General features: G+C 43.7%; 1 protein-coding gene across 1 annotated transcript in view; it reads right to left on the bottom strand.

Moving 5' to 3' along the window:
* LOC137301583 (NT-3 growth factor receptor-like) overlaps window positions 1-25,422 on the bottom strand; it is a 372,567-nt gene that overhangs the window by 219,627 nt on the left and 127,518 nt on the right. Inside the window, exons 9-11 of the mRNA XM_067971136.1 lie at window positions 18,436-18,459; window positions 15,800-15,870; window positions 5,859-5,961 (exon numbers count right to left, since the gene is read on the bottom strand). Of these exons, the coding sequence (XP_067827237.1) occupies window positions 5,859-5,961; window positions 15,800-15,870; window positions 18,436-18,459 (198 nt within the window). The remainder of the gene's footprint in view (window positions 1-5,858; window positions 5,962-15,799; window positions 15,871-18,435; window positions 18,460-25,422) is intronic.

The following is a 25,422-nucleotide window of genomic DNA, read 5'->3' as shown; positions in this document are numbered from 1 at the left end:
CTGCCAACAGAGTGGGTACACATCACTGACTCACCACCAACAGAGTGGGTACACATCACTGACTCACCACCAACAGAGTGGGTACACATCACTGACTCACTGCCAACAGAGTGGGTACACATCACTGACTCACTGCCAACAGAGTGGGTACACATCATTGATTCACTGCAAACAAAGTGGGTACACATCACTAACTCACTGTCAACAGAGTGGGTACACATCACTAACTCACTGCCAACAGAGTGGGTACACATCACTGACTCACTGCCAACAGAGTGGGTACACATCACTGACTCACCACCAACAGAGTGGGTACACATCATTGATTCACTGCAAACAAAGTGGGTACACATCACTAACTCACTGTCAACAGAGTGGGTACACATCACTGACTCACCGCCAATGTAGGGGATAGACATCACTGACTCACCGCCAACAGAGTGGGTACACTTCACTGACTCACCGCCAACAGAGTGGGTACACATCGCTGACTCACCACCAACAGAGTGGGTATACATCACTAACTCACTGCCAACAGAGTGAGTACACATCACCGACTCACCACCAACAGAGTGGGTACACATCGCTGACTCACCACCAACAGAGTGGGTATACATCACTAACTCACTGCCAACAGAGTGGGTACACATCACTGACTCACCACCAACAGAGTGGGTACACATCACTAACTCACTGCCAACAGAGTGGGTACACATCACTGATTCACCGCCAACAGGGTGGGTACACATCACTGACTCACCGCCAACAGAGTGGGTACACATCACTGACTCACCGTTGGAAGCTGGACCCTTCTCCTTATTGCACTGATTTCAAGTTTCAATACTGGAAGTGGGCTGGTCAAGGAATATTTTAAGCAATTAATTAATTTTATTTCTAAGGTTCAGTCAGTCCCACATTACCGCAGGGAGCCTGTCCCACATTACTGCAGGGAGCCAGTCCCACATTACTGCAGGGAGCCAGTCCCACATTACTGCAGGGAGCCAGTCCCACATTACTGCAGGGTCAGTCCCACATTACTGCAGGGAGCCTGTCCCACATTACCACAGGGAGTCAGTCCCACATTACCATAGGGAGTCAGTCCCACATTACCGTAGAGAGTCAGTCCCACATTACCGCAGGGAGCCTGTCTCACATTATTGCAGGGAAATAGTCCCACATTACTGCAGGGAACCAGTCCCACATTACTGCAGGGAGCCTGTCTCACATTACTGCAGGGAGCCAGTCTCACATTACTGCAGGGAGCCAGTCCCACATTACTGCAGGGAGCCTGTCTCACATTACTGCAGGGAGCCAGTCTCACAATACTGCAGGGAATCAGTCCATAATCTACCCTATCCTGGACTCTACCCATACATTTAATCTCCCAAGAGAAAATCCAGCAATGTATCTCCAAAACCTCAAAGATAGTTGAACAAAGTTGCATAATATTTCCTGGATGGCCACCTCCATTATTTAGCCCCAGCTGATTGATGCCTTTCCACAGGCAACATTTCCAGGATCCCAGTAGCCATTGAGTTCTATGGACTATTTGACCATCTCCATCTATCCTTCCAGTCCTGCTCCTAACCAGACATTTATCATATTCACTGTTCTGTGGAGAAAAAAATTCTTCTTTGATCTTGTTGGGGGTTTATTTTCTTGTACCTATGTTCTGAGTCGAAGTTAAATAGCATACTTCATTGCTGTTGCTTCCTGTCTGTCAGGTTCCATTCTTTAAACTGAAGCTGATATATTACCAACCAGTTTCACGCAGAGGGCAGGCTGAAATGTTAAAACACTGCACTGTTACAGCGCCCTCACATCTCTACGATAAGTCACATTTAAGTTTGAAGATTATCATCCAGGAGGCAGAAGATCAACAATACGAGATGCACTTTGATTCAATGGTGGCAATTAAATCTAAATACCAGTATTCAAACATAGTCGATTAGCGCAGCCCATTTTATCAACCACTTGAGCCATCCTTATTATACACAGTCAAGTGTGAGCACAGCTTAAATGTCAAATGCAACATTAGGAGCTGCATGAGGATTTAAATCCAGCATTATAGCAGTATGTCACCTTGGTTCAGTGACTCCAAAATGAAGGAGGCAGGTACTATTGCAGACATCAGTTCATCCTTGTGATTGAAGTAGCGTTCATTTATGAAGCCATGTCTTCATGGACAGTTGGTCATTCCTCCAAGAATGACTGCTAACTGTTCCCATTTGTCTTACTGTGAGTAGGAGAATGAGCAACAATAACTCTCGATGCAGATGTGAATACCCAGCTCCTCAGTTCTGTCGATCTTGGGTTTGTGTACAGCTACGTGTGAGGGGTGTTCCTGTTTTCCTTATACTCCAGCAGAAGTCAGATGTTTCTGAGCCCAGAGCTTTCTGCCCCTTCCTTGCCCCGTACCTGTCCTTGATTTGTGCAAGAACAGCAACAACTTACATTCATAAAGCACCTATAATGTGGAAAAAGTTCCCAAGGTGCTTCACAGAGGCATAAGGAAAACAAAAGTCAAGCCAAAGAAGAGGAGATAAGGAGCGGTGGCCAAAAGCTTGGTCAAAGAGGTAGGTTTTAAGGAGCATCTTAAAGGAAGAGAGAGAGGTGGAAAGCTGGAGGGCTATAGGAAAGCAATTCCAGAGCATGGGATCCAAGCCTACGAAGGCGTGGTCACCGATGGTGCGGTGAAGCGAAGGGGGGATGTTCCAGAGGCTGGGGCCAGAGAAACGGAGCGGTTGTCGGGGGGAGGGGGTGGAAGTTGTCGCTGGGTCAAAATCCTGGAACTCCCTTCCTAACAGCACTGTGGGAGAACCTTCACCACACGGACTGCAGCGGTTCAAGAAGGCGGCTCACCACCACCTTCTCGAGGGCAATTAGGGATGGGCAATAAATGCTGGCCTCGCCAGCGACGCCCACATCCCGTGAACGAATAAAAAAAAAAGTGGAGAGGTGTTGCATGGCTGGAGGAGGTTACAGAAATTGGGAAGATATGAGGCCATGGAAAGACTGAAGCACAAGGGTAGGAGTTTTAAATTTGTGGCATTAGGGAAACAGGAGCCAATGTACATTGCAATCAGTAAGAATGGAGCTTACAGGCACACTTTAAGGCTTGTTCTTAACAATGTAGGAACATAGCAATGTGCAGGACCAAAAGGGACCATTGAAATCCATTTGACTAGTCCCAAAGTTCAAAAAAAATCACCTCATATCTTTTATACCCCTCAACATACAATGAACAATGCACTGTGGTCAAAACACATCACTGAAAATGGAGTCTGAGGTAGAAGCTGTCATCAACTCCAATCTTACACAAAGTACACATAATGATGTACATAAAAATAGATAGTAAATTGTAGTGCTATGTGATGGCCTTTGTTGGAAAACTTTCAGATTTTGACTGAGTTAAGTACAGAGATGGAATCTGGTTATTGTGTCTTTCAGTTTATACTAAAATTGGCCTCATTAAAGGTGCACTGATCATGAGGCCCTTTACAATTTTTCTTTCAACAATCATATCTAACGTGGTTTTAGATAATGAGATGATCACAATCTTGTTGAATAGCCAGTTGATCTCCTGTAGTGGTGCTCAAGGCAGTGAATTTGCAGCAGGATCAGCCAGGGAGCTCTCACTGTCAGAGTGACCAGGTGTGTGGCAGCATGGTGAAAGAAAGAAGAGCCAGTGAGTGGAACAGAGAGGTGGGGAGTGGCAGGGAAGAATGGTCTGAGCAGGGAATGGAGACAGGGAGAGTGGCAGAAACCGAGACTGGAGCAGCAGGGGGTGGGTCATTCTTAAAACTAGTGCAAGGGGACGGAAGCAGTAGAACCAGTGCTGGAGCATTGGGAAGAAAGGAGGGAGGGGAGCAAAGATTTACAAAGAATTATAAAGAATGTACAGCACAGAAACAGGCCATTCGGCCCAACAGGTCCATGCCGGTGTTTATGCTCCACGTGAGCCTCCTCCCACCCTTCTTCATCTAACCCTATCAACATATCCTTCTATTCCCTTCTCCCTCATGTGTTTATCTAGCCTCCCCTTAAATGCATCTATGCTAGTAGCCTCAACTATTCCATGTGGTAGCGAGTTCCATATTCTTACCACTCTTTGGGTGAAGATGTTTCTCCTGAATTCCCTATTGGATTTGTTAGTGACTATCTTATATTTATGGCCCCTGGTTCTGGTCTTCCCCACAATTGGAAACATCTTCTCTACATTACCCTATCAAATCCTTTCATAATCTTAAAAGACTTTTATCAGGTCACCCCTCAGTCTTCTCTTTTCTAGAGAAAAGAGCCCCAGCCTAATCTTTCCTGATAGGTATAACCTCTCATTTCTGGTATCATCCTAGTAAATCTTTTTTGCACCTTCTTCAATGCCTCTATATCCTTTTTATTGTGTGGAGACTAGAACTGTTTGTAGTACTCCAAGTGTGGTCTAACCAACGTTTTGTGCAAGTTTAGCATACCTTCTCTGCTTTTCAATTTTATCCCTCTAGAAATGAACTCTAGTGCTTGGTTTGCATTTTTTTTAATGGTCTTACTAACCTGCATCGCTACTTTTAGTGATTTATGTATCTGTACCACTAAATCCCTCAGCTCCTCTAGCCCGTTTAGACTCTTATTTTCCAAGGAGTATGCGGCTTACTTATTATTCCTACCAAAATGTACCACCTCACACTTATCTATATTGAAATTCACTTGCCAAAGCTGTAGCACTTGCAACAAGTTGAAGCTAAGGCCGAGCCTGAGAGTAAACAGAGGCTGAGTAGGGTTTCTAAAATTCCCAAAGTAAAAGACTAATGCAGGGGAAACAGGGAAATACGATGGCGGCTGAAAGCGGCTCGAAATATTTTTCCAACAATCTGATTGGTCGGTAATGTCATATGCTTAGCATGGGCTAATGTTGGGATTTCATTGGTGTATGATGTCAGGTTGCCAGCACTGATCAATCAGCAACATTAGAAGTTCACTACGATATTACAGATGGAAACTTTACCAGGAATCAGTAGTGCTGTGTTCATCCAGATGTTTCAACAGGTACATTGCTTGGTTTAAACAGTTCAAATATAAGGGCAAATTCAGCAAACCTGTACTTCCAGCATGGAACCTTGCTACATGGAAGTTCAGGATAAAGCTAGAAAATTGTGTTCTTGTATAATGAAGCTCTGTGCTGGGAATGGAAGATTACTGAACAAACCCTATTTGAAACAATTGCCATTGGCTCACCTCCCATCACAATATTCAACAGCACCGTTGCACCAGTAACAATTTCTAGACTGTTCCTTTAATCTCTCATCTCCTCACCATCCATGGCCTTGAGGGGACGATGGATGCGCCGTAACAGCACCAAAAAACAAAATTGGTCCATTCCAGACACATGACTGTCTGATCCAAACCAAACTCTGATCCAAACAAAGAATCCCATTAGACTACTACTGCTTCCTATTCACTCCCAATGTGCAGAATTCCAATAGACCAAACCACTTCCCATTCATTAATGAATGATTGTGTGCTATGAGATTGAGATCTCCATACTGTCAAGCTTTGTTCTTAATTCACAGACACCCTGATTCAAGCAAAACCTGAACAGAAAGTCTCCATTTTATCACCAATTCTAGCTATTCATTGATCAGAACTTTATCCGTTGATCACATTTTAGCCAAAAGATTGCTGTTTCCAGTCAAAGAAATTGTCCATTAAATCCCAACAGTTCATTCAACCTCCGATGGGCAATGATACCCTCAACATATTCCCCACCCTGCACCACCCCCCACCCCCGCCAATAAACCAGCACAGTAGTATTGCAAAATCCCTGGAGTGGACAGGGAAGGGACTTCAGTATTATTACTCACCCTTCATTCCAAATTTGGAACGCCGTCCATATTTGTTAATCATTATGAACAAAATGAGCAGGAGGACGCAGGCAAATGCTGCGAGTCCAACAGCGATGGAGACCTGTGGGAGGCAAAGCAGAGCATCAGAAATGGTGTCTCTGGAATCCAAAGTACCCAGTCCTAACCACTACCAGGCAACTCTTTAATGTGGCTTTAATGAGCAGCAACCTGGTTTCTCTTCTTTTCCTTTGAAGTATCAACCCATCAAATATTCATGAAGCAAAGTCCGATTAAAGGGACATTTTTAATTAACCAACTAGCAACCTCATTCACATAATAAGTCTATGCACATTGAGACTCAGTTTGGACCCCTCCTACATGGCAAATATACACGCTCTGTAGCCCAGCATGGGGAATATACACAGTCTGTACCCCAACATGACAAATATACACGATCAGTAACCCAACATGGGGAATATACATGGTCTGTACCCCAATATGGGGAATATACATCATCTGTACTCCAACATGGGGAATATACATGGTCTGTAGCCCAACATGGGGAATATACATGGTCTGTAGCCCAACATGGGGAATATACATGGTCTGTAATCTAACATGGGGAATATACATGGTCTGAACTCCAACATGGGGAATATACATGGTCTGTAATCTAACATGGGGAATATACATGGTCTGAACTCCAACATGGGGAATATACATGGTCTGTAGCCCAACATGGGGAATATACATGGTCTGTAGCCCAACATGGGGAATATACATGGTCTGTAGCCCAACATGGGGAATATACATGGTCTGTAGCCCAACATGGGGAATATACATGGTCTGTAGCCCAACATGGGGAATATACATGGTCTGAACTCCAACATGGGGAATATACATGGTCTGTAATCTAACATGGGGAATATACGCGGTCCAGTTTTCTCCCTCTGATTTGGGTGCATGCCCAATCTAAGGGGTGTTCTTTGCCTGGGGGAGGTCCAGGCCACGGTAATGACCTGGCATGTGCATCATTTAAAAGTTATTTACAAAGGGTTAGTTTAAGAGGTATGATCTTTATTATTTTAATCGACCTGAGCAGTTAGGTGGAAGAATATCCACTGAAAATATCAGTTTATAACTATCAGGAAAGACTGAACAGGCTGGGGCTCTTTTAGAATCATAGAATCATAGAAGTTTACAACATGGAAACAGGCCCTTCGGCCCAACATGTCCATGTCGCCCAGTTTATACCACTAAGCTAGTCCCAATTGCCTGCACTTGGCCCATATCCCTCTATACCCATCTTACCCATGTAACTGTCCAAATGCTTTTTAAAAGACAAAATTGTACCCGCCTCTACTACTGCCTCTGGCAGCTCGTTCCAGACACTCACCACCCTTTGAGTGAAGAGAAAAGAGAAAAGTTAAGGGATGACCTTATAGAGGTCTTTAAAATTATGAAAGGGTTTGATAGGGTAAACAAAGAAAAGATGTTTCCGCTTGTCGGGGAGTCCAAAACTAGGGGCCATAAATATAAGATAGTCACTAATAAATCCAATAAGGAATTCAGGAGAAACTTCTTTACCCAGAAAGTGGTTAGAATGTGGAACTTGCTACCACATGAATAATTGAGATGAATAGCGTAGATGAATTTATGGGGAAGCTGGATAAGTACAAGAGGGAGAAAGGAATAAAAGATCAGCTGGAAGAGTTAGGTGAAGTAGGTTGGGAGGAGGCTCGTGTGGAACATCAACACTGGCATGGACCAGTTGGGCCAAATGGCCTGTTTCTGTGCTGTAAAGTCTATGTAATTCTATGTAAAATATAACTATATTATATGACTTACTTATTTTCTTGTTCAACTTTTGTGATATAAGCTTGTTGACATTTTAAACTTAAAACTAGGTTATACATGATGTTTTATTGCAATAGAAGATTGGAGTCATAGCATAAGTCTAGTAGCTAAATGCATGTACTAGACAAAGCTTGTGGTTCAACTACTGGGCACAGTTTTGATCGTTTGTCTAGATCTCATAGCAAGGATAAACACTCATGAAGATGTGGAAAGTTGGGACTCACCGATGAGAGAGGTTTGAGATATGAGAGCTGAAATAATCTAGAATGAGAATGTTAGAAAAGACCCAAAAGCCATGCATACCCCTTATGCAACATATAGGCCATGTTTACCCTTCACAAATGAGCATACACCGTGTATGCTCTCATATGAGCATATATATATATATATATAAATATATGTGTGAGCATGCAGATTGTTTATATCCCCACATTGATATACATATCGTGTATACCTCTTTGGGGGTACAGACCTTGTATATTCAACACAACTATGTATACTTCCCACATAGTGGTACAGACTGTGTATATTCCCTATGTGGGAGTACAGATTGTTGAGTATATTTTCATAGGATCATAGAATATACTCTGAAATGGCCTAGCAAGACACTTCAAGAAAGTGGCTCACCACCACCTTCTCAAGGGCAATTAGGGATGGACAATAAATGCCGGCCTCGCCAGCGATGCCCACATCCCATGAATGAATAAAAAAAATCATAGAAATTTATGGCACAGAAGGAGGCCGTTCGGCCCATTGTGTCTGTGCCGGCCAAAAAAGAGCCATCCAGCCTAATTCCACTTTCCAGCTCTTGATCCATAGCCTTGTAGGTTACGGCACTTCAAGTGCATATCCAAGTACTTTTTAAACGCAATGAGGGTTACTGCCTCTACCACCCTTTCAGGCAGTGAGTTTCAGACCCCCACCACCCTCTGGGTGAAAAGACTTCTCCTCAACTCCCCTCTAATCCTTCTACCAATTACTTTAAATCAATGCTCCAAGTTATTGACTGTACCTGTTTTCTACTCTTTATACAGTACAGGAGCCATGACAATTTCCTTCTCTGCTGAGTACCAGCACTGCCTCACTAAATGTTCTGAAGACAGTCTCCAGTAACAGTTGGTCACGGTGATCATATACACTTTCTTTCTAGCACGCTGCTTGTGCCCATGAAAATGTTAATCTTTAGACTGCCGGCTGCTCCAAGGATTTTTATGTTTCCTGAATCAGACAGATTTTTTTTTAAGGATTTCGGTTCAGCCACATGACGCTGAACAATCCATTAATATTACAGTTAAAATATTACTGCCAAACAATTTCGAACTGCACAGCTAGTCAAAACCTGTTTGATACAACTCACACTGGCAACACCTGTGGGTTATTAAGGAGATAAATTCTTAAAGTGTTTTATTCTCTCTCTCATCTTTCTCAGTCTCAATTATCAATTATCCTCCTATTTTATTGATATATATTAAAGATAGCATATAAAAATTAAATTCCACTTCTGACTGAGAACAAGGCATAAAACACAGCAATGACGGACTGCAAACTTGCTCACCGTGCTAATGTACACACAGATACACATTCGATAGTACACACAGATACACATTCAATAGTACACACAGATACACATTCGATAGTACACACAGATACACATTCAATAGTACACACAGATACACATTCAATAGTGCACACATTCAATAGTGTGAACAGGTATATGTCCAATAGTACATACAGGTATACAGCTTAGTGGTATAAACTGGGCGACATGGACATGTTGGGCCGAAGGGCCTGTTTCCATGTTGTAACTTCTATGATTCTATTGATATTTTCACTAGTACACACAGATACATGCTTAATAGTATACGCATTCAACAGTACACACAGATACACATTCAACAGTACACACAGATGTACATTCAATAGTACACACAGATGTACATTCAATAGTACACATATATATGTACACACAGATGTGCGTTCAATAGTACACATGTTCAACAGTACACACAGATACACATTCAATTTTACACACAGATACACATTCTGTTGTGCACATGTTCAATAGTACACTCAAAGGCAGTGGAACTGATAGCTTAAGCCAACTTGTTGGTCTTGGTATTTCAGCATTCCTCTTTGACAGCAGTAGTTTTGTGATAATTAAAATGTTCCCCTATCTGCAAGTGAAGCTGTGATAGAAATCCCAGCAAGCCAAAAGCTTCTCTTGTTGTCAGCACTGTCGAGCACGATTACCTCAAAAGGTTCTGGACCATTATTTCAGCCAAAATTCATGCCAGTTGGAACATAGCTTTTGCAGGTTTCCCATTGTGTGATGGTACTCCTGCTGTAAGGAGTGAATAAATACTTTGCTTTGGCAGGTGGAGGTGTTAATCTCACAGCAGAAATGCACTTACACAATGAGAGCTCCAATAGTGTCTCCCCCAAACTGGTCCTGTTAAATTCTTCTGCAGATCATAAAGGTTTTTGACACAAAACTGAAGACAAGAAAACTCTCGGAATCACAGAGGACCCTTGATTTAACAACCATCATTGCTTGCCAATAAGGATGAGAATTTGGTTCTTTTAGATTCAAATCTGGTTCTGGAGGGACCAAATCTGAAATCCTTCAAAACCTAAAAATGTTAATGTTAAATAGGGAATGAACCAAACAGGCACCTTTAGAAGGGCACAAACTGGTTTTAATTTTGCCAATGAGTGCAGCTACAGGTACTTCGAAAGGTACCACTGAGAGGGGGTGAAGGGGTAATTGGGAAATGACGGATTTCCTGAACAATTTCTGTGTTATCATTCAGTGTTCACGGAAAAATGTCGAATCTCTCCCAGATGTGAGAGTTGATTTTCTGGGAAATGAGGAGGAAATTTTAAAAGCAAAGTAATTATTGATAAAGTAATGATAGAAATGTTGAAGACGCTGAAAGAGAATAAAGTTCTGGGGCCGGATGGTACAGATCAGCCATGATCTAATTGAATGGCGGAACAGGCTCAAGGGGCTGAATTGCCTACTCCTGTTCCTATGGGCTGCATTCAAGGGTATTTAAGAAGATTGAGGTTGGTCACTCTTTGGCAGATATCTTTTGAATCGTTAGAATCGGGAATTACATCAAAGGACTGGAGGGAAGGAATCTTAACTTCCACTTTTAAAAAAGTACCATCAGTGAACCTGACATCGGTCATGGGTAAAATGTTAGAGACTGACCCCTGAAGAAGGGCATCATGAAACACCTAAAGTACAACGTCACCAGGGCAATCAGCAGGGCTTTATGGGAGCAGGAATCAAACCCGTTAGAATTCTTAGAGGAGGTATCTGATTTTGTAGATAAAGGAAACTCCACGGACATTGTTTATCTCGATTTTAGCAAGGCTTTTGTTACAGAACCACATAGGAAGTCTGTCTATAAAGTAGAAAAGCATGGAATAGGTGAGCAGTTATTGAAGTGGGTTGGCTACTGGCTGCATTAAAAGGAAACAGGGGGTGGTCAGGCATAGTGCTGCACAGTTGGAGTGGTGGTGACTGAATACAGATCAATACTGGGGTCTTCCTATTCATGTTGTATATCAATGATTTGGAAGTGGAGACAGAGAAAAAAACTCAACATTTTCTGATGACACAAAGTTAGGGGGTAGAGGGTTGGAGACAATTGAAAGCAGGCTGGACAGGTCTAGAGGGGTCAAAAGATGTTGGGCTGAGAAATGTTGAGAAGTGTAAACTGATAAGAACATAAGAACATAAGAAATTGGAGCAGGAGTAGGCCAATCGGCCCCTCGAGCCTGCTCCGCCATTCAATAAGATCATGGCTGATCTGATCCCAACCACAAATCTAAAGAACACAAGAAGTCGGAGCAGGACCCGGCCACATAGCCCCTGGGCCCTCTCCGCCACCCACAGGGCATTGACCGATCCGAACTCAGCTTCATGTCCAATTTCCTGCCCGCTCCCCATAACCCCTAATTCCCTTTACTTCTAGGAAACTGCCCAAACTCCCCCCCGCACTGAACCCCAAACTCCCCCCGCACTGAACCCCAAACTCCCCCCGCACTGAACCCCAAACTCCCCCCCGCACTGAACCCCAAACTCCCCCCCGCACTGAACCCCAAACTCCCCCCGCACTGAACCCCAAACTCCCCCCGCACACCTCACTCTCTGCCCCCAACACCTCCACCCATCCCACACTATTGAGCTCACCCAGTACCAGCAGCCCTCCCCCCTCCTCAATGCCTCACACTGTGGGTACAGCCTATGTATCTCCTCATTACACCACCCCAAGCCTCTCGGCCCCCAGTACTGAACACTAAGCCCCCTCCCTACCCCAGTATTGCTCCCACCAGACCCACTCTCGAACTCTATGCCCCCACCTGTGTACGGAGCCCTCGGAGGCTCTTTGGTGAATGGGACTCGGTGAAATGGAGAGCTCCCCCTCCCCCCAATAATAAATCTATCTGTGCAGCTCCCTCATGGGCCTCCACCTACAGGAGCATTCCCGGTGTGTGCAGGGCCTGTGATAACCCCTCACCTTAAACCACCGGCGGTGATAGAGTGTGGCATCAGTGCAGATGCAATATGCATCAAATGGTTCTCAAAGTGTTGGTCTGTCGGGGGGATTGTCTGTCCAGAGGCAGAAGAATAAACATTAAGACTATAAACTAAATGGTGTCAGTCGACAAGGCACAGTACAGGAAAAGGATCTGGGAGTTAGGTGGACAGATCATTAAAATCATCCACATATTGTGCAGCAGCAGTAGTTACAGAAAATAGGACTTTGGGCTGGATAACTTATGGAATAGAACACAAAACACAAGATATTATACTATGCCTGTACAAGACATTGGTCTGTTCTAACCTGGATTAGTGTGTGTAGTTCTGGACATATTTTACAGGAAGGACATCATGGCAGTGGGAAAGCTTCAGCAAAGGGTCTAACCGTCTGACACCTGGCATACAGCTTGTTTACACTAGAGTAGAGAGGACTGAGAGGAGATTTTATTGAGGTATTCAAGATCCTTAAGGATATTGACAAGTTAAACCCTGCAAAGCTGTTCAACATGACTCCACAAACAACAGCAACGTGGAGGCATGGGATGAAGTTCAGAAGAGGGAAGGTAAATGAACAGATCAGATATTTTACATATAGGATGATGAGTGTTTGGAATAGACTGCTCAGGGGGACAATTGAGGCTGATAACATCAGACAATTTAAGAGGGATGTGAACAGGTATTTAGTGAATAGGGATATAGATAGTGAGCTGTGTATTCTATTATTTACACTAGAGGACTGGCCAGAATGGTCTTTTCAAGTCTTGTTAAGAGCACTTGTTATTGTATCCTTCATTTGTGCATTGATTTGACTCTTTGTTGGAGGTGACAGCCAATCTCATTCCACCAGGGATTGTATGCTCAGATACATCGCTACCCCAACTAGCTACTAACTATGGACCAGTAGGGCTTGAAGAGATGTAGTGCTTGTGGAAGGTTGTATAACCTAAACCACCCTCCCTCAAGGCTATCAGCGATTGAGTGCATCACTTTTTTTAATTCTCAGATGTGGGCGTTTCTGGCAAGGCTGTGTTTATTGCCCATCCCTCGTTGCCTTGAGAAAGCAGTGATGGGCCTTCCCCTTGAACCCCTCACAGTAATTATTTTTTGCAACTGAGTATCTTTTTTGCTAGGCCACGTTCACCCCGTAATGTGGGACTCGAGTCATACACAGGCCAGACTGGGTAAAGGTAGCAGGTTTCTTCTCTGAAAGACATGAGTGAACCAGTTGGGCTTTTACTACAATTCGGCAAATTTCACGCTAATTTTTTTCTGGTGCCAATTCACAAATCACCAGATTCATTAAATTCAATATTTTCACAAGGTGCCATAGTAGGATTTGAACTCATGACCTCTACACTATTGTACCTAGTATTACCGACCACGGCATGCTCAATAGATGCAGCGATACTGGACGATTTAACATCCCCGCCGAACATACACAGAGTTTCAACCCGCACTCTGTTAATGCTATCTGTTAGTCAAGGTAAGCATGATATGCAACATTCAACTGAAGTTTTAATTTTGAGGTAATGACACGAGTATTAGGGCAACAGCTGTTTAATGTAGAGATTTAAATAAAGAGCAGATGAGAGCCATAGTAAATGAGGATTAGCAATGAAGAACTTGGGGGAGGGGGTGTGGAGAGCAACTGAGGCGTATTGTGGAAAAGCACAGATATAAAACATTTATTAAATTAGTGATCATCGCAGATGAACCTTACAGGCAGATTGACAGCAAAGGACAGCCCTAAGACAAAGGTCACAGATAATATAGAACAGGTAGAACATCACCTCAGTCCCGATTACATGGCAGAGCTCTGCCATCAGGTCATGCCCGCACCTCACCATCAGTCAAAGGTGTGTGGCAGTGGGAGAGCAAGAGGGCAAGGAGAGAAAAATTACAGAGAAATTGAATGTGGGCAGTCAACTATACCACTGTCCCCAGGGACAGATATAGTGATCATCAGATTCAGAACCTGTTTTTCCCTGCAGGTCATTTCTGTGAAATTACAGCAGTTTGATAATATAACAGCGAGTCTTTCCATCTGTATTGGCTCCTTCTGGCAAACAGATGAAAACTCAATAGCAAGCAGAACCTCAGGGCACAAAATGATACTATCAAGGGATGGCAATCTGTTCAGTGAAGGGATCTCACTGTTCAGCACTCATTAAAACTGGATTTACTGAAAAAAAAATCACCTCAGATCATCAGATTGTGTCATTATTTTGGTGACGTTACTACAGCAACGGTATAAATACCTCCTCTTCATACTGTAATTACCAAGAGGAATGAAAAAATTATATGGCCATGAATATAGAAAAAGCACGGAAAAATTAAGTACAATGAAGGCAAAAGACATGAAAAGGTGAAGAGGTGATCCGAGCAGAGATGAAATATTGGAATTCGCAGCGTGGAAGAAAGATACAGAAGATATGTACGGAAAGGGGGAGCGATACTAACGATATGAGAGGGCAGTGGGAGAGACAATGGATATCTGAGAAGAGAGATACTGGACATATAAGGAGGGAGGGGGATCTGAGTGGTGAAGGAGAGATATTGGCAATCCTCAGGGTTGGTGAGGGGGGAGAAAGAGACAAAAAAATGCTTCAACAATAGCCTGACAATGTTACAATCTCAGTACTGATCTCCTTAAACTGATCTCCATATGCAGCACAACACCTAGCATCCCCAAACACCCAGTTTACCTGGGTGGGTACAGGAAACAGTGTAAAGTCAGCAGAACATTAGGTGCGTGGCGTAATGACATTGTTTTTGCACTAATTTACATGCACCAACCCACAAATATACAGGTGCTTCCAGAGGCAAAATGGGAAGAGATCTGGCATAACCAATCGGGAAAGCGCACTTTGTGCATAAGAAGCAGGTGATCCCAATTGGACAATTCAGGTAACTTAAGAATTAGCATCAGCTCTTGAAATCATTCGGTTTCTGGAGTCCTGATCTCAGCATCTCTTGCTCTCGACGAAACCCAACCCTGGACTGACAACGCTCCACTTGGATTTATCTAATGCCATCATCCTCCTTCTATATAATATAAAAATGAATGGAAGTTGCTGAAAATTGGCTGGTACTTTAACTGAAACTTTGGAAAAACGTCAAAACAAAACAAATCATCTGAAAACAAGGTGTAAAGAGAATTGTGGGAAGCAGTAATTCCATCAGCTGACTCTGAACCTGCCTGCATGATGCTTGTGTCACTGTGTGTTCTACAGGCTGTGATCCTCAGGCTTATTGACAAAGTGCTCTTTTCAACCTCTTAAACGGATCGATTGGGGAGCTCCTGGGGGGAGTTAACGTGATTCCATATCAGGACTGTTTCACCAATTGGGAGATCCAACCTGATATTTCAAAATTAAAGAATGACTGACAAGATAAAAGGAGTGACTTCCAACGCTTTGTCCTTGAACGTCAGAAAGGAAGGATGTAGCTGAACAGATTCTGCTCATTCCTTGCTGCCTGGTCTGATCAATGAGCTTGACATTTCCCAGCTAAATGACAGCGTAATAATTTCACTTAAAGAGGTACTCACGCCAAAAGTGTCTCCCTCGGGCTTGTGGGTTACACTGACTGGAGGACCTGTTGTCACTTCAAACGACGGATCTAGTAAAAGAGATCACATGGTTACTCGGAGTGCCAAATAATCAAGCAAGTGCACACTTGCCCAGTCTCTAATGGTTCCCTCACTCTCCCTTTAAAGGGCCGCAGTAATGCTTCTTCAGTAACAAACACAGAGCACTGATAACAGAGGCTCAGCTGCTGGCCTGAACCCTAGTGATTTCTCATCACCAATTGAACTGAGGGGCTGGACTGGATCTAAGGATGTAATTCACACACAGATCTGCAGAATTACTGATAATAATTAGAAGTTTTGATAAATAGTTCTGACAGGAGCTGGTTCATTTATATCCGGAGTGCCTGTCCCCAGGAAGCACGTTATTATGTCGGACAGTACAGTGCGGAGCTTTTGAGGTATAGGTCTTCACAGTAATTAGGTGATTCTTAACATCAAATGGTGATTTGAACAGACTCATCCTTCAAGTATCAGGAAATTACTGTGCAGGTCAGGTGCAGCATGGATTAGATACAGAGTTAAGCTCCCTCTACACTTTCCCATCAAGCATTTCCAGGTCAGGTACAGCACAGGTTAGATCCTGTTCTGTACATGAGCTGCCTGACTGTGCTCATCCTCTGCCTTTTCACAAGTGTCCTCCTGCATGAACACTCATTAAACACTCTGTATTGCTGTATTTTATTACATTCTATGATTTCTGCTGACTTTTTGTTTTTTCCCTCACTCTCTGCGATTCATGCCACCCTCTACACTCACTGACAGCTGGCTCATTGGCATTTCAATGGATATCGTCAATAATCTTTCTTTTGCAAAACTAGCAGGCAGTGCATCTGACTGAGTCATAGAAAGGTTACAGCACGGGAGGAGGCCATTTGGCCCATCGAGTCCGCGCCGGCTCTGTGCAAGAGCAATCCAGCTAGTCCCACTCACCCACCCTTTCCCTGTAGCCCTGCAAATTTTTTACTTTCAAGTACTTATTCAGTTTCCTTTTGAAGGCCATGATTGAATCTGTCTCCACCACCCCCTCGGGCTGTGCATTCCAGATCCTAACCATTCGCTGTGTAAAAAAGTTTTTCCTCATGTCACCTTTGGTTCTTTTGCCAATCACCTTAAATCTATGTCCTCTGGTTCTTGACCATTCCACCAATGGGAACAGTTTCTCTCTATCTACTCTGTCTAGACCCTTCATGATTTTGAATACCTCTATCAAATCTCCTCGCAACCGTCTCTGTTCCAAGGAGAACAACCCCAGCTTCTTCAGTTTATCCACATAACTAAAGTCCCTCATCCCTGGAATCATTCTAGTAAATCTCTTCTGCACCCTCTCTAGGCCTTCACCTCTTTTCTAATAAAGGAAGGGAACTTCTCCCTGGACAACTGGCCCTTCTTCCCTCATTTCCCAGAGAGCAAGGCACTTGTTAATGGGAGGAATCATTGGGTGTGGAGTTAACCCAACCAGTTACCAAGAGCCAATGACAAGTGGCCTGGCACCAAGTCACACAGCAGCCCTCTTGGGTAGGGGGTGGTGAGGGAGCCTGAAGAAATAATAATTCCAGCTAAGAACTTCATCTCATTCTCTCACATCACCATTCTTTGTCATTCTCTTGAACTTGGTATAAATATTACTTGTATTCATTTATTAAAGGGGCACTGCCTTCATGAACAAGTGATTGGTAACCCTTTTTTTATATATTATACAACATAAAATGATATATATCAATGACAACAACGACTTGCATTTATATAGCGCCTTTAATGTAGTAAAACATCCCAAGGCGTGTCACGGGAGCGTCATCAAACAAAATTTGACACCGAGCCACATAAGGAGGTATTAGGACAGGTGACCAAAAGCTTGGTCAAAGGGGTAGATTTTAAGGAGCATCTTAAAGGAGGAGAGAGAGAGATAGAGAGGTGGAGAGGTTTAGGAAGGGAATTCCAGAGCTTATGGCCGCTGAAGCCATGGCCGCCAATGGTGGAGTGATTAAAATCGGGGATGCGCAAGAGGCAAGAACTGGAGGAGCTCAGAGATTTCGAAGGGTTGTAGGGCTGGAGAAGGTTAAAGGGATAGGGAGGGGCGAGGCTATGGAGGGATTTGAAAACAAGGATGAGAATTTTAAAATCGCGGTGTTCCCCGACTGGGAGCAAATGTAGGTCAGCAAGCACAGGGATGATGGGTGAACAGAACTTGGTACGAGTTAGGATACGGGCAGCAGAGTTTTGGATGAGCTCAAGTTAATGGGGGGTGGAGGCCAGCCAGGGGAGCATTGGAATAGTCAAATCTAGAGGTAACAAAGTCATGGATGAGGGTTTCAGCAGCTGATGATTTGAGGCAGGGGTGGAGATGGACGATGTTACGGAGATGGAAGTCGGCGGTCTTGTGACACAAATCATTGTGTCGCTGGTGCATTATGCCACTTGATGGAGACTGTGCCCATTTAATAATTAATAGTCTCGCTATAGCACTTTGTTGCATCAGGACGTCTGTGCTTTGGCACACAGAGTGACATAACAGGTCGCCTCTCTAGAGCATGCTCCTCACCAACATCAATCCTATTCAAAGCACAATCCAAGCTTAGTAACAAAAAGATACTTACTGTAAAAGGGGTTCTCCAGGATTTCTGCAGAGAGGAAAAAGAAAAGGAAAATCATTAGTTCGAAAGAAACAGGCTGGGAAATTTAGCTCCTGAGTTCATGCTGAGGGGCTGCAGTGTGAAACCGCAGTTAACTCAGAGCTAAATCTGTCAACATGCACAGGAACACATATTTATTACAGACTGCAGGTCGAGGTCCTCCATTTTACAAATTGTGGCTCTCAAGGGCACTGCCGCAGAGCTGCTGACATTTGTCACAGCAGCATTGGGAGTGTGCGCATCCTACCCAGCTTGACCAGGACCTGCCACTGCTCCTTAAAGATATGTCCACTCAATCTTTTAATAACATTCTAACTCTCTGGAGACAGTGTTTTTAAATTCAGAAGTTTTTTTTTTCCTTTTCAAACATCTCTGTTACTGGCACAGCTCTCAGACCAGCGCCACCGGAAAGCTGTACCTGTCACACAAATACTTCGGGGAGCAGGGGCAGATCTATAAAATGTGCCTTGGGGTAGAGTGCCTCGTGATCCAGGCCCAACCTTTCCAGTGTTTTGTTACAAATAGTCCACGTGGGAGTTATTGCAGCAATGCTTATGCTGCCACTCAACTTTTCCTGCTGGCCTGTAATGAACCAAGAGGTTTCTCGGTGGCTTAAAAATTATCCAAAGTGGACACTGCAACTTCAAGCCTCAAAGCCGGATTAGCAATGATTGCGCAGTTAAAGGTTAACATCAGATAACTCTCAGACTCCAATCTGCCAGCCGCCATTACAATAGGCTTCTCAGTTCCTATCTGCGCCTGGATGGAATGTTTCACCTCAAGCTTGGAGGGGGTGGGAGAAGAGAAACTGGCACTCGGTCACATCATTCTGCCACACCTCCTGTTGCTTCACCTGTGACTGTAAACTTTAAATGCTGTGGCCTAGATGACTGCTGTGCCCTCGATCAGGAAGCAAAATAACGCAGAACAAGTGGAGATTAACGAGTATAAAAAACACGGATGCTAGAAATGCACATCAAAGCAGAAAGCATCAAGAAAAGAAAAGATGGGTTAACGTCTGGAGGGAGTGAGGCCAATTCTCCTGTCCTTAGCACTCAGGCAACACATTCCCCAAACACAATGCACAGGAAAGAAGCACTAGATCTCCGCTCCTCCCCCATTCCATTGCCCTGGAATATCCCTGAGGATGTGTAGTGCGTGAACCTACAATAGGGACAGGTAATTAAGTGAGGTGGGAGGGGGGTTTCCAGCCTTCCCGCCTCACTTTCCTTTGGTTTGCCAGAGGGGCTCAGACACGGGGGCTCCCAAAAAAGCTGTCACTGACCTATGAGCCTGCCCTACCTCCTCAGGTCAGAAGGTCTGAGAGAAGGAGGCAGCATAGCAAAGGCGGCCCAAATAAGTAATTACTTCAAAGGGGCCCACCATATCCTCAGGGCTGAGGCTTTCTGGCAATTGATATTGGACAACAGCCACAAGGCACTGCAGCTGATGGCCATTCAAACTGGATTTCCACTCCTAATTCTGAGCGCAGGGCCCTTGCCAGCAGGTCTGTGCTGGGCGCACACCAGGACCATGCTAATGACATAAACCCAAATCCAGGCTGGTATGGGTCAGGTCACAGGCTGCACACTTTTGAGTGCAATACGCCTCACTAGCACCCAGGCATTGGAGGACCAAGAAAATAACCCCTACTTGCCAGACAAAGCAAAAGAGTACTGATGTGCTAACTATGATTACAAGAAGACAGTTAACGGGTTAATAGCCTGTAAATAGACGGAAAAAGATGTGAAGTCCTAGACAATGTGCAAAGTTTTGCTCAGTCGGCGAAAAGACTTTATTGGAAACAGTGACGGTGCAATTTAACTTCGGCGGGGGTGAATGATAAAGAAAATCAGGCGGGGTGTATATAGTGAGGACTAGTGTGAGAGTGAGGATTGGTGTGACAATGAGGAACGGTGCGCCAGTGAGGTCCAGTGCGCCAGTGAGGTCCAGTGCGCCAGTGAGGTCCAGTGCGCCACATGAAGTCGGGACTCCCCTCACAATGCGTGTTGGAACAGCCCAGAAATCCTTACACAACGTCTCGGAGGAAACAGCAGCTGATGGAAACACTCTCCTCACAGCGTACTCTTTGATACAAACGGTGCTGTAAATGCACAGGAGGTCAGTCAGTATCTGAAGAAGAAAGGTGGGGTAATGTTTCAGGTGCGACCCTTCATCGGCTCTGACAAAGGGTCCTGACCCCAAACGTTAACCGACCTTTTCTCTTTCAGATGCTAGCTGACCTGCTGTGCATTTGCAGCATTTTCTGTTTTGGTTTTAGATTCCCAGCACTCCTGCTTTATATCTTTCCTCTTGGTTTTGCTTGTCTTTACCAGAAAGCAGAAGATGAACCGAGTATTTCAATCAGTCAGCATCTCGTCATTATCAGAAAATGAAAATTAAATGGCAGGACTCTGAATTACAAAGGGTAGGATTCTATCATAAGGATAACTGAATGTAGTCACATTTTACAATTACAATCTGCACAGCTGCAAACATTAAAAAAATTCAAATGAGATGAATTAAAATGGAGCTGTTTTGGACAGATTTTATGTACTATTGTACGTCAACTGTCTCTGTGAGGCAGAAGCTTTGTTTGAATATCAGATAGGATCTTTGTGTTTTCATTAAAACACTTAACAAGCTGCAGACTTTGTACAGCAAGCACTGAACTGGATTTCTCTTATCGTCACTCATATCACAGCCAGAATTGATTGCTCCAATGCTCTCCTCACTGGTCCTCTCATCCTCCAGCCCAGAACTCTTGCTGTTCCTATCCTGTTGCGCACTATGTCCCCCTCTTGCCCATCTGGTCTTTACTGACCGACACTTACTCTGCATCTGCATCTAATATCCTCGCAGGGGGTTTGCTACTGCTGATGGGAAGGGTTTAAACTAGAGTGGCAGGGGGATGGGAACCTGAGCGGGGAGTCAGAAGAGAGTAAAGTTGAAAGCAGCAAGAGAGGGGAGGACCCAGGGGAAATTTACAATACAAACAGTACAAATAGTTGTTCAAGAACAAGTGAAAGGGAAAAGCATGGAGCAGCAGAAAGAGAGTGTACTTTAGGCACTACAGATAAAGTGAAAACTAGAAGGTGTAAAGCGATTAACCCAGCATCAAAGCTGATGGACAGGCTAGGGTGTGTGGTCCAACAAAGAGTTCTATATACAAACACACGGAGAATAAGGAATAAATTAAATGAACTACAAGCACAAATTCAAATTGGATGGTATAACATGATAGCTATTACTGAGACGGTCAGGATTGGGAACTAAATATACCAGGTTATAAGGTCTACAGGAGAGATAGGGAAAATGGAAGAGGGGGAGGAGTAGCCTTAGTGATTAGAGATGAATTCACTTCAATGATAAAGGGGGATATAACAAGAGGTAAGCAGCCAACAGAGACCTTATGGGTTGAATTGAGAAATAGGAAAGGATCTAAGACTATAGTGGGAGTTGTGCATAGGACCCCTGGCAGCAGCTCTGAAGTGCTAGATTGTATAAATACAGAGATTAGACAAGCGTGTAACAAAGGCATAGTGGTCTTAATGGGGGGGCTTTAACCTTCACATAGATTGGGAAAAGCAGACTAGCAACTGTCAGAAAAGTAGTGAATTTCTTGAGTATGTCCAGGATAGTTTTCTACAGCAGTATGTCCCAGAGGCAATAACGGGGCAAGCCATACACTATTTACTAATGAGTAATGAACCAGATTTAGTTAACAGCTTAACTGTGCGTGAACATCTATCCAATAGCGATCATAACATGATTGAGTTCAAGGTAGTGTTTGAAAGGGAAAAAAGTGAATCAGCTGCTAAGATTCTAGACTTGGGTAAGGCCGACTTCAATGGGATGAGACAGAGACTGTCCACAGTAAACTGGGCAAATCTGTTAATGGGTAAAACGACTGATGATCAGTGGGAAATGTTTAAAGAAACATTTAACGTGATACAGAACCGGTTTATACCCCTGAGGGGCAAGTACTCTACCTGCCAAAAAAAAAAGCCATGGACAACTAAAGAGGTAAGGGACAGTATAAGACATAAGGAAAGAACATACAAAAAGGCAAAAAAATGGCACAGATCCTGGTGAATGGGAAAGATACAAAGATCAACAAAGGGTCACAAAACAGATAGTAAGAGCTACAAAAAGAGAGTATGAAAAGAAACTTGCAAGGGATATCAAAACCAATACAAAGAACTTTTATAGTTATATTAGGAAAAAGAGGGTGGTCAGGAGCAGTGTTGGCCCCTTAAAAACTGAAAGTGGGGATATTGTCATTGACAATGGGGAAATGGCGGACATGTTGAATAATTACTTTGCGTCAGTATTTACAGTAGAAAAAGAGGATAGCATGCTGGAAATCCCAAGAAAACTAATATTGAATCGGGGACAGGGGCTCGATAAAATTAACATAAGTAAATAATAGCACTAAAGAGTGACAAATCCCCAGGACCAGATGCTTTCCATCCCGGGGTTTTAAAGGAAGTAGGTGAGCACATTGCAGATGCCCTAACTATAATCTTTCAAAGTTCTCTAGATTCAGGAACCATCCCTCTAGATTGGAAAATTGCAAATGTCACTCCGCTTTTTGAGAAAGGAGAGAGAGGGAAATCAGGGAATTTTTGACCAGTTAGCCTAACATCTGTTGTGGGGAAATTGCTGGAGTCTATAATTAAGGATAGGATGACTGAACACCTCGAAAATTTTCAATTAATCAGGGAGAGCAAGCATGGATTTGTGAAAGGTAGGTCGTGCCTGACAAACCTGATTGAATTTTTTGAAGAGGTGACTAAAGTAGTGGACAGGGGAATGTCAACGGATGTTATTTATATGGACTTCCAGAAGGCATTTGATAAAGTCCCACATAAGAGACTGTTTGCTAAGATAGAAGCCCATGGAATCGAGGGGAAAGTACGGACTTGGTTAGGAAGTTGGCTGAGCGAAAGGCGACAGAGAGTAGGGATAATGGGTAGGTACTCACAATGGCAGGATGTGACTAGTGGAGTCCCACAGGGATCTGTCTTGGGGCCTCAATTATTCACAATATTTATTAACGACTTAGATGAAGGCATAGAAAGTCTAATTTCTAAGTTTGCCGATGACACAAAGATTGGTGGCATTGTAAGCAGTGTAGATGAAAACATAAAATTACAAAGGGATATTGATAGATTAGGTGAATGGGCAAAACTTTGGCAAATGGAATTCAATGTAAGCAAATGTGAGGTCATCACTTTGGACCAAAAAAGGATAGAACAGGCTACTTTCTAAATGGTAAAAAGTTAAAAACAGTGGATGTCCAAAGGGACTTAAGGGTTCAGGTACATAGATCATTGAAGTGTCATGAACAGAAAATAATCAATAAGGCTAATGGAATGCTGGCCTTTATATCTAGAGGACTGGAGTACAAGGGGGCAGAAGTTATGCTGCAGCTATACAAAACCCTGGTGAGACCGCACCTGGAGTACTCTGAGCAGTTCTGGGCACCGCACCTTCGGAAGGACATATTGGCCTTGGAGGGAGTGCAGCGTAGGTTTACTAGAATGATACCCGGACTTCAAGGGTTAAGTTACGAGGAGAGATTACACAAATTGGGGTTGTATTTCCTTGAGTTTAGAAGGTTAAGGGGTGATCTGATCGAAGTTTATAAGATATTAAGGGGAACAGATAGGGTGGATAGAGAGAAACTATTTCCACTGGTTGGGGATTGGGGGCACAGTGTAAAAATTAGAGCCAGACCTTTCAGGAGTGAGATTAGAAAACATTCAAAGGGTGGTAGAAGTTTGGAACTCTCTTCCGCTAATGGCAATTGATACGAGCTCAATTGCTAATTTTAAATCTGAGATAGATAGCTTTTTGGCAACCAAAGGTATTAAGGGATATGGGCCAAAGGCAGGTATATGGAGTTGGATCACAGATCAGCCATGATCTTATCAAATGGCAGAGCAGGCTTGAGAGGCTGAATGGCCTATTCCTGTTCCTATGTTCCTATCTCCCAACACATCCAATTCAAAATCCTTGTCCTCCTCTTCAAATCTCTCCATGTCCTTACACTTCCCAGCCTCTGCATCCTCCTCAACCACTTTTCCGATTTTAGTCCCTTCAGTCCTCTTACTGCAGTCCCTTAAGCACCACCCGTCCCCCCCCCCAACCCCCGTCATCCACTTTGTCCCACCATTATTGGCAGAGCATTCAGCTGCCTCAGGCTACTTACCTATTCCCTCACTAAAACCCTCCATGTCTCTACCCTTCTTTAAAAACCCTCTGAAAACTCACCTTATTGACCTAGGATTCAGTCACCTCCTCTAACCTCTTTCCTATGGCTCCCTGTCTGTTCCCCTTATTATTCCATTGTAAATCACCTTGAGGCGTCTTGTACATTAAACACACTATATAAAGTGCCAGTTGTTAGTGCAACAGCAATCCTTCTGAGCATCAATATTTAAACAATCTTCTTGCAGAATCTACAGCCAGAGGGTCTGCCACAATCAGAGATAGGAAACATTCCCAACTCTCAGCACAGATCAGACTAACCCTAAATCTGTAAAATAGAAAGGTAGCTTGACCAAACGCTAGGGTTACCAACCCTCCAGGATTGTCCTGGAGTCACTAGAAATTAAAGACTAATCTCCTGGACACTGCTGCAAGTAACTAAAATCATAGAGGCCCTAAAAGAAATTATGTTTTATTTTTCATTTCTTTGAATCGTTATTTATTAGTTAAAAAAATAATGGAAATGGGGGGAAAAAGACCGTTTGACTGACAGTCAAGAATCATCCAATCGGGTGCCAAAAGAGTCCGTTCGCTTTCCAATTGGCGTGTGAAGGCAGTGCTTCGTGAGGAACGACGTGTTGGGCGACCAATAGTAAGAGCTTGGGGGTGGGGCGGTTGGAGGCAGGAGGTCATTTTATGAAATCTTCCAGAATACAACCAGAGTTGGCAACCCTA

The sequence above is a fragment of the Heptranchias perlo genome, chromosome 34 (assembly GCF_035084215.1).
Source record: "Heptranchias perlo isolate sHepPer1 chromosome 34, sHepPer1.hap1, whole genome shotgun sequence".
NCBI classification, from domain to species: Eukaryota; Metazoa; Chordata; class Chondrichthyes; order Hexanchiformes; family Hexanchidae; genus Heptranchias; species Heptranchias perlo.
The sequence above is the reverse complement of the archived record's forward strand: the minus strand, read 5'-3'. Positions and strand labels throughout refer to the sequence as shown.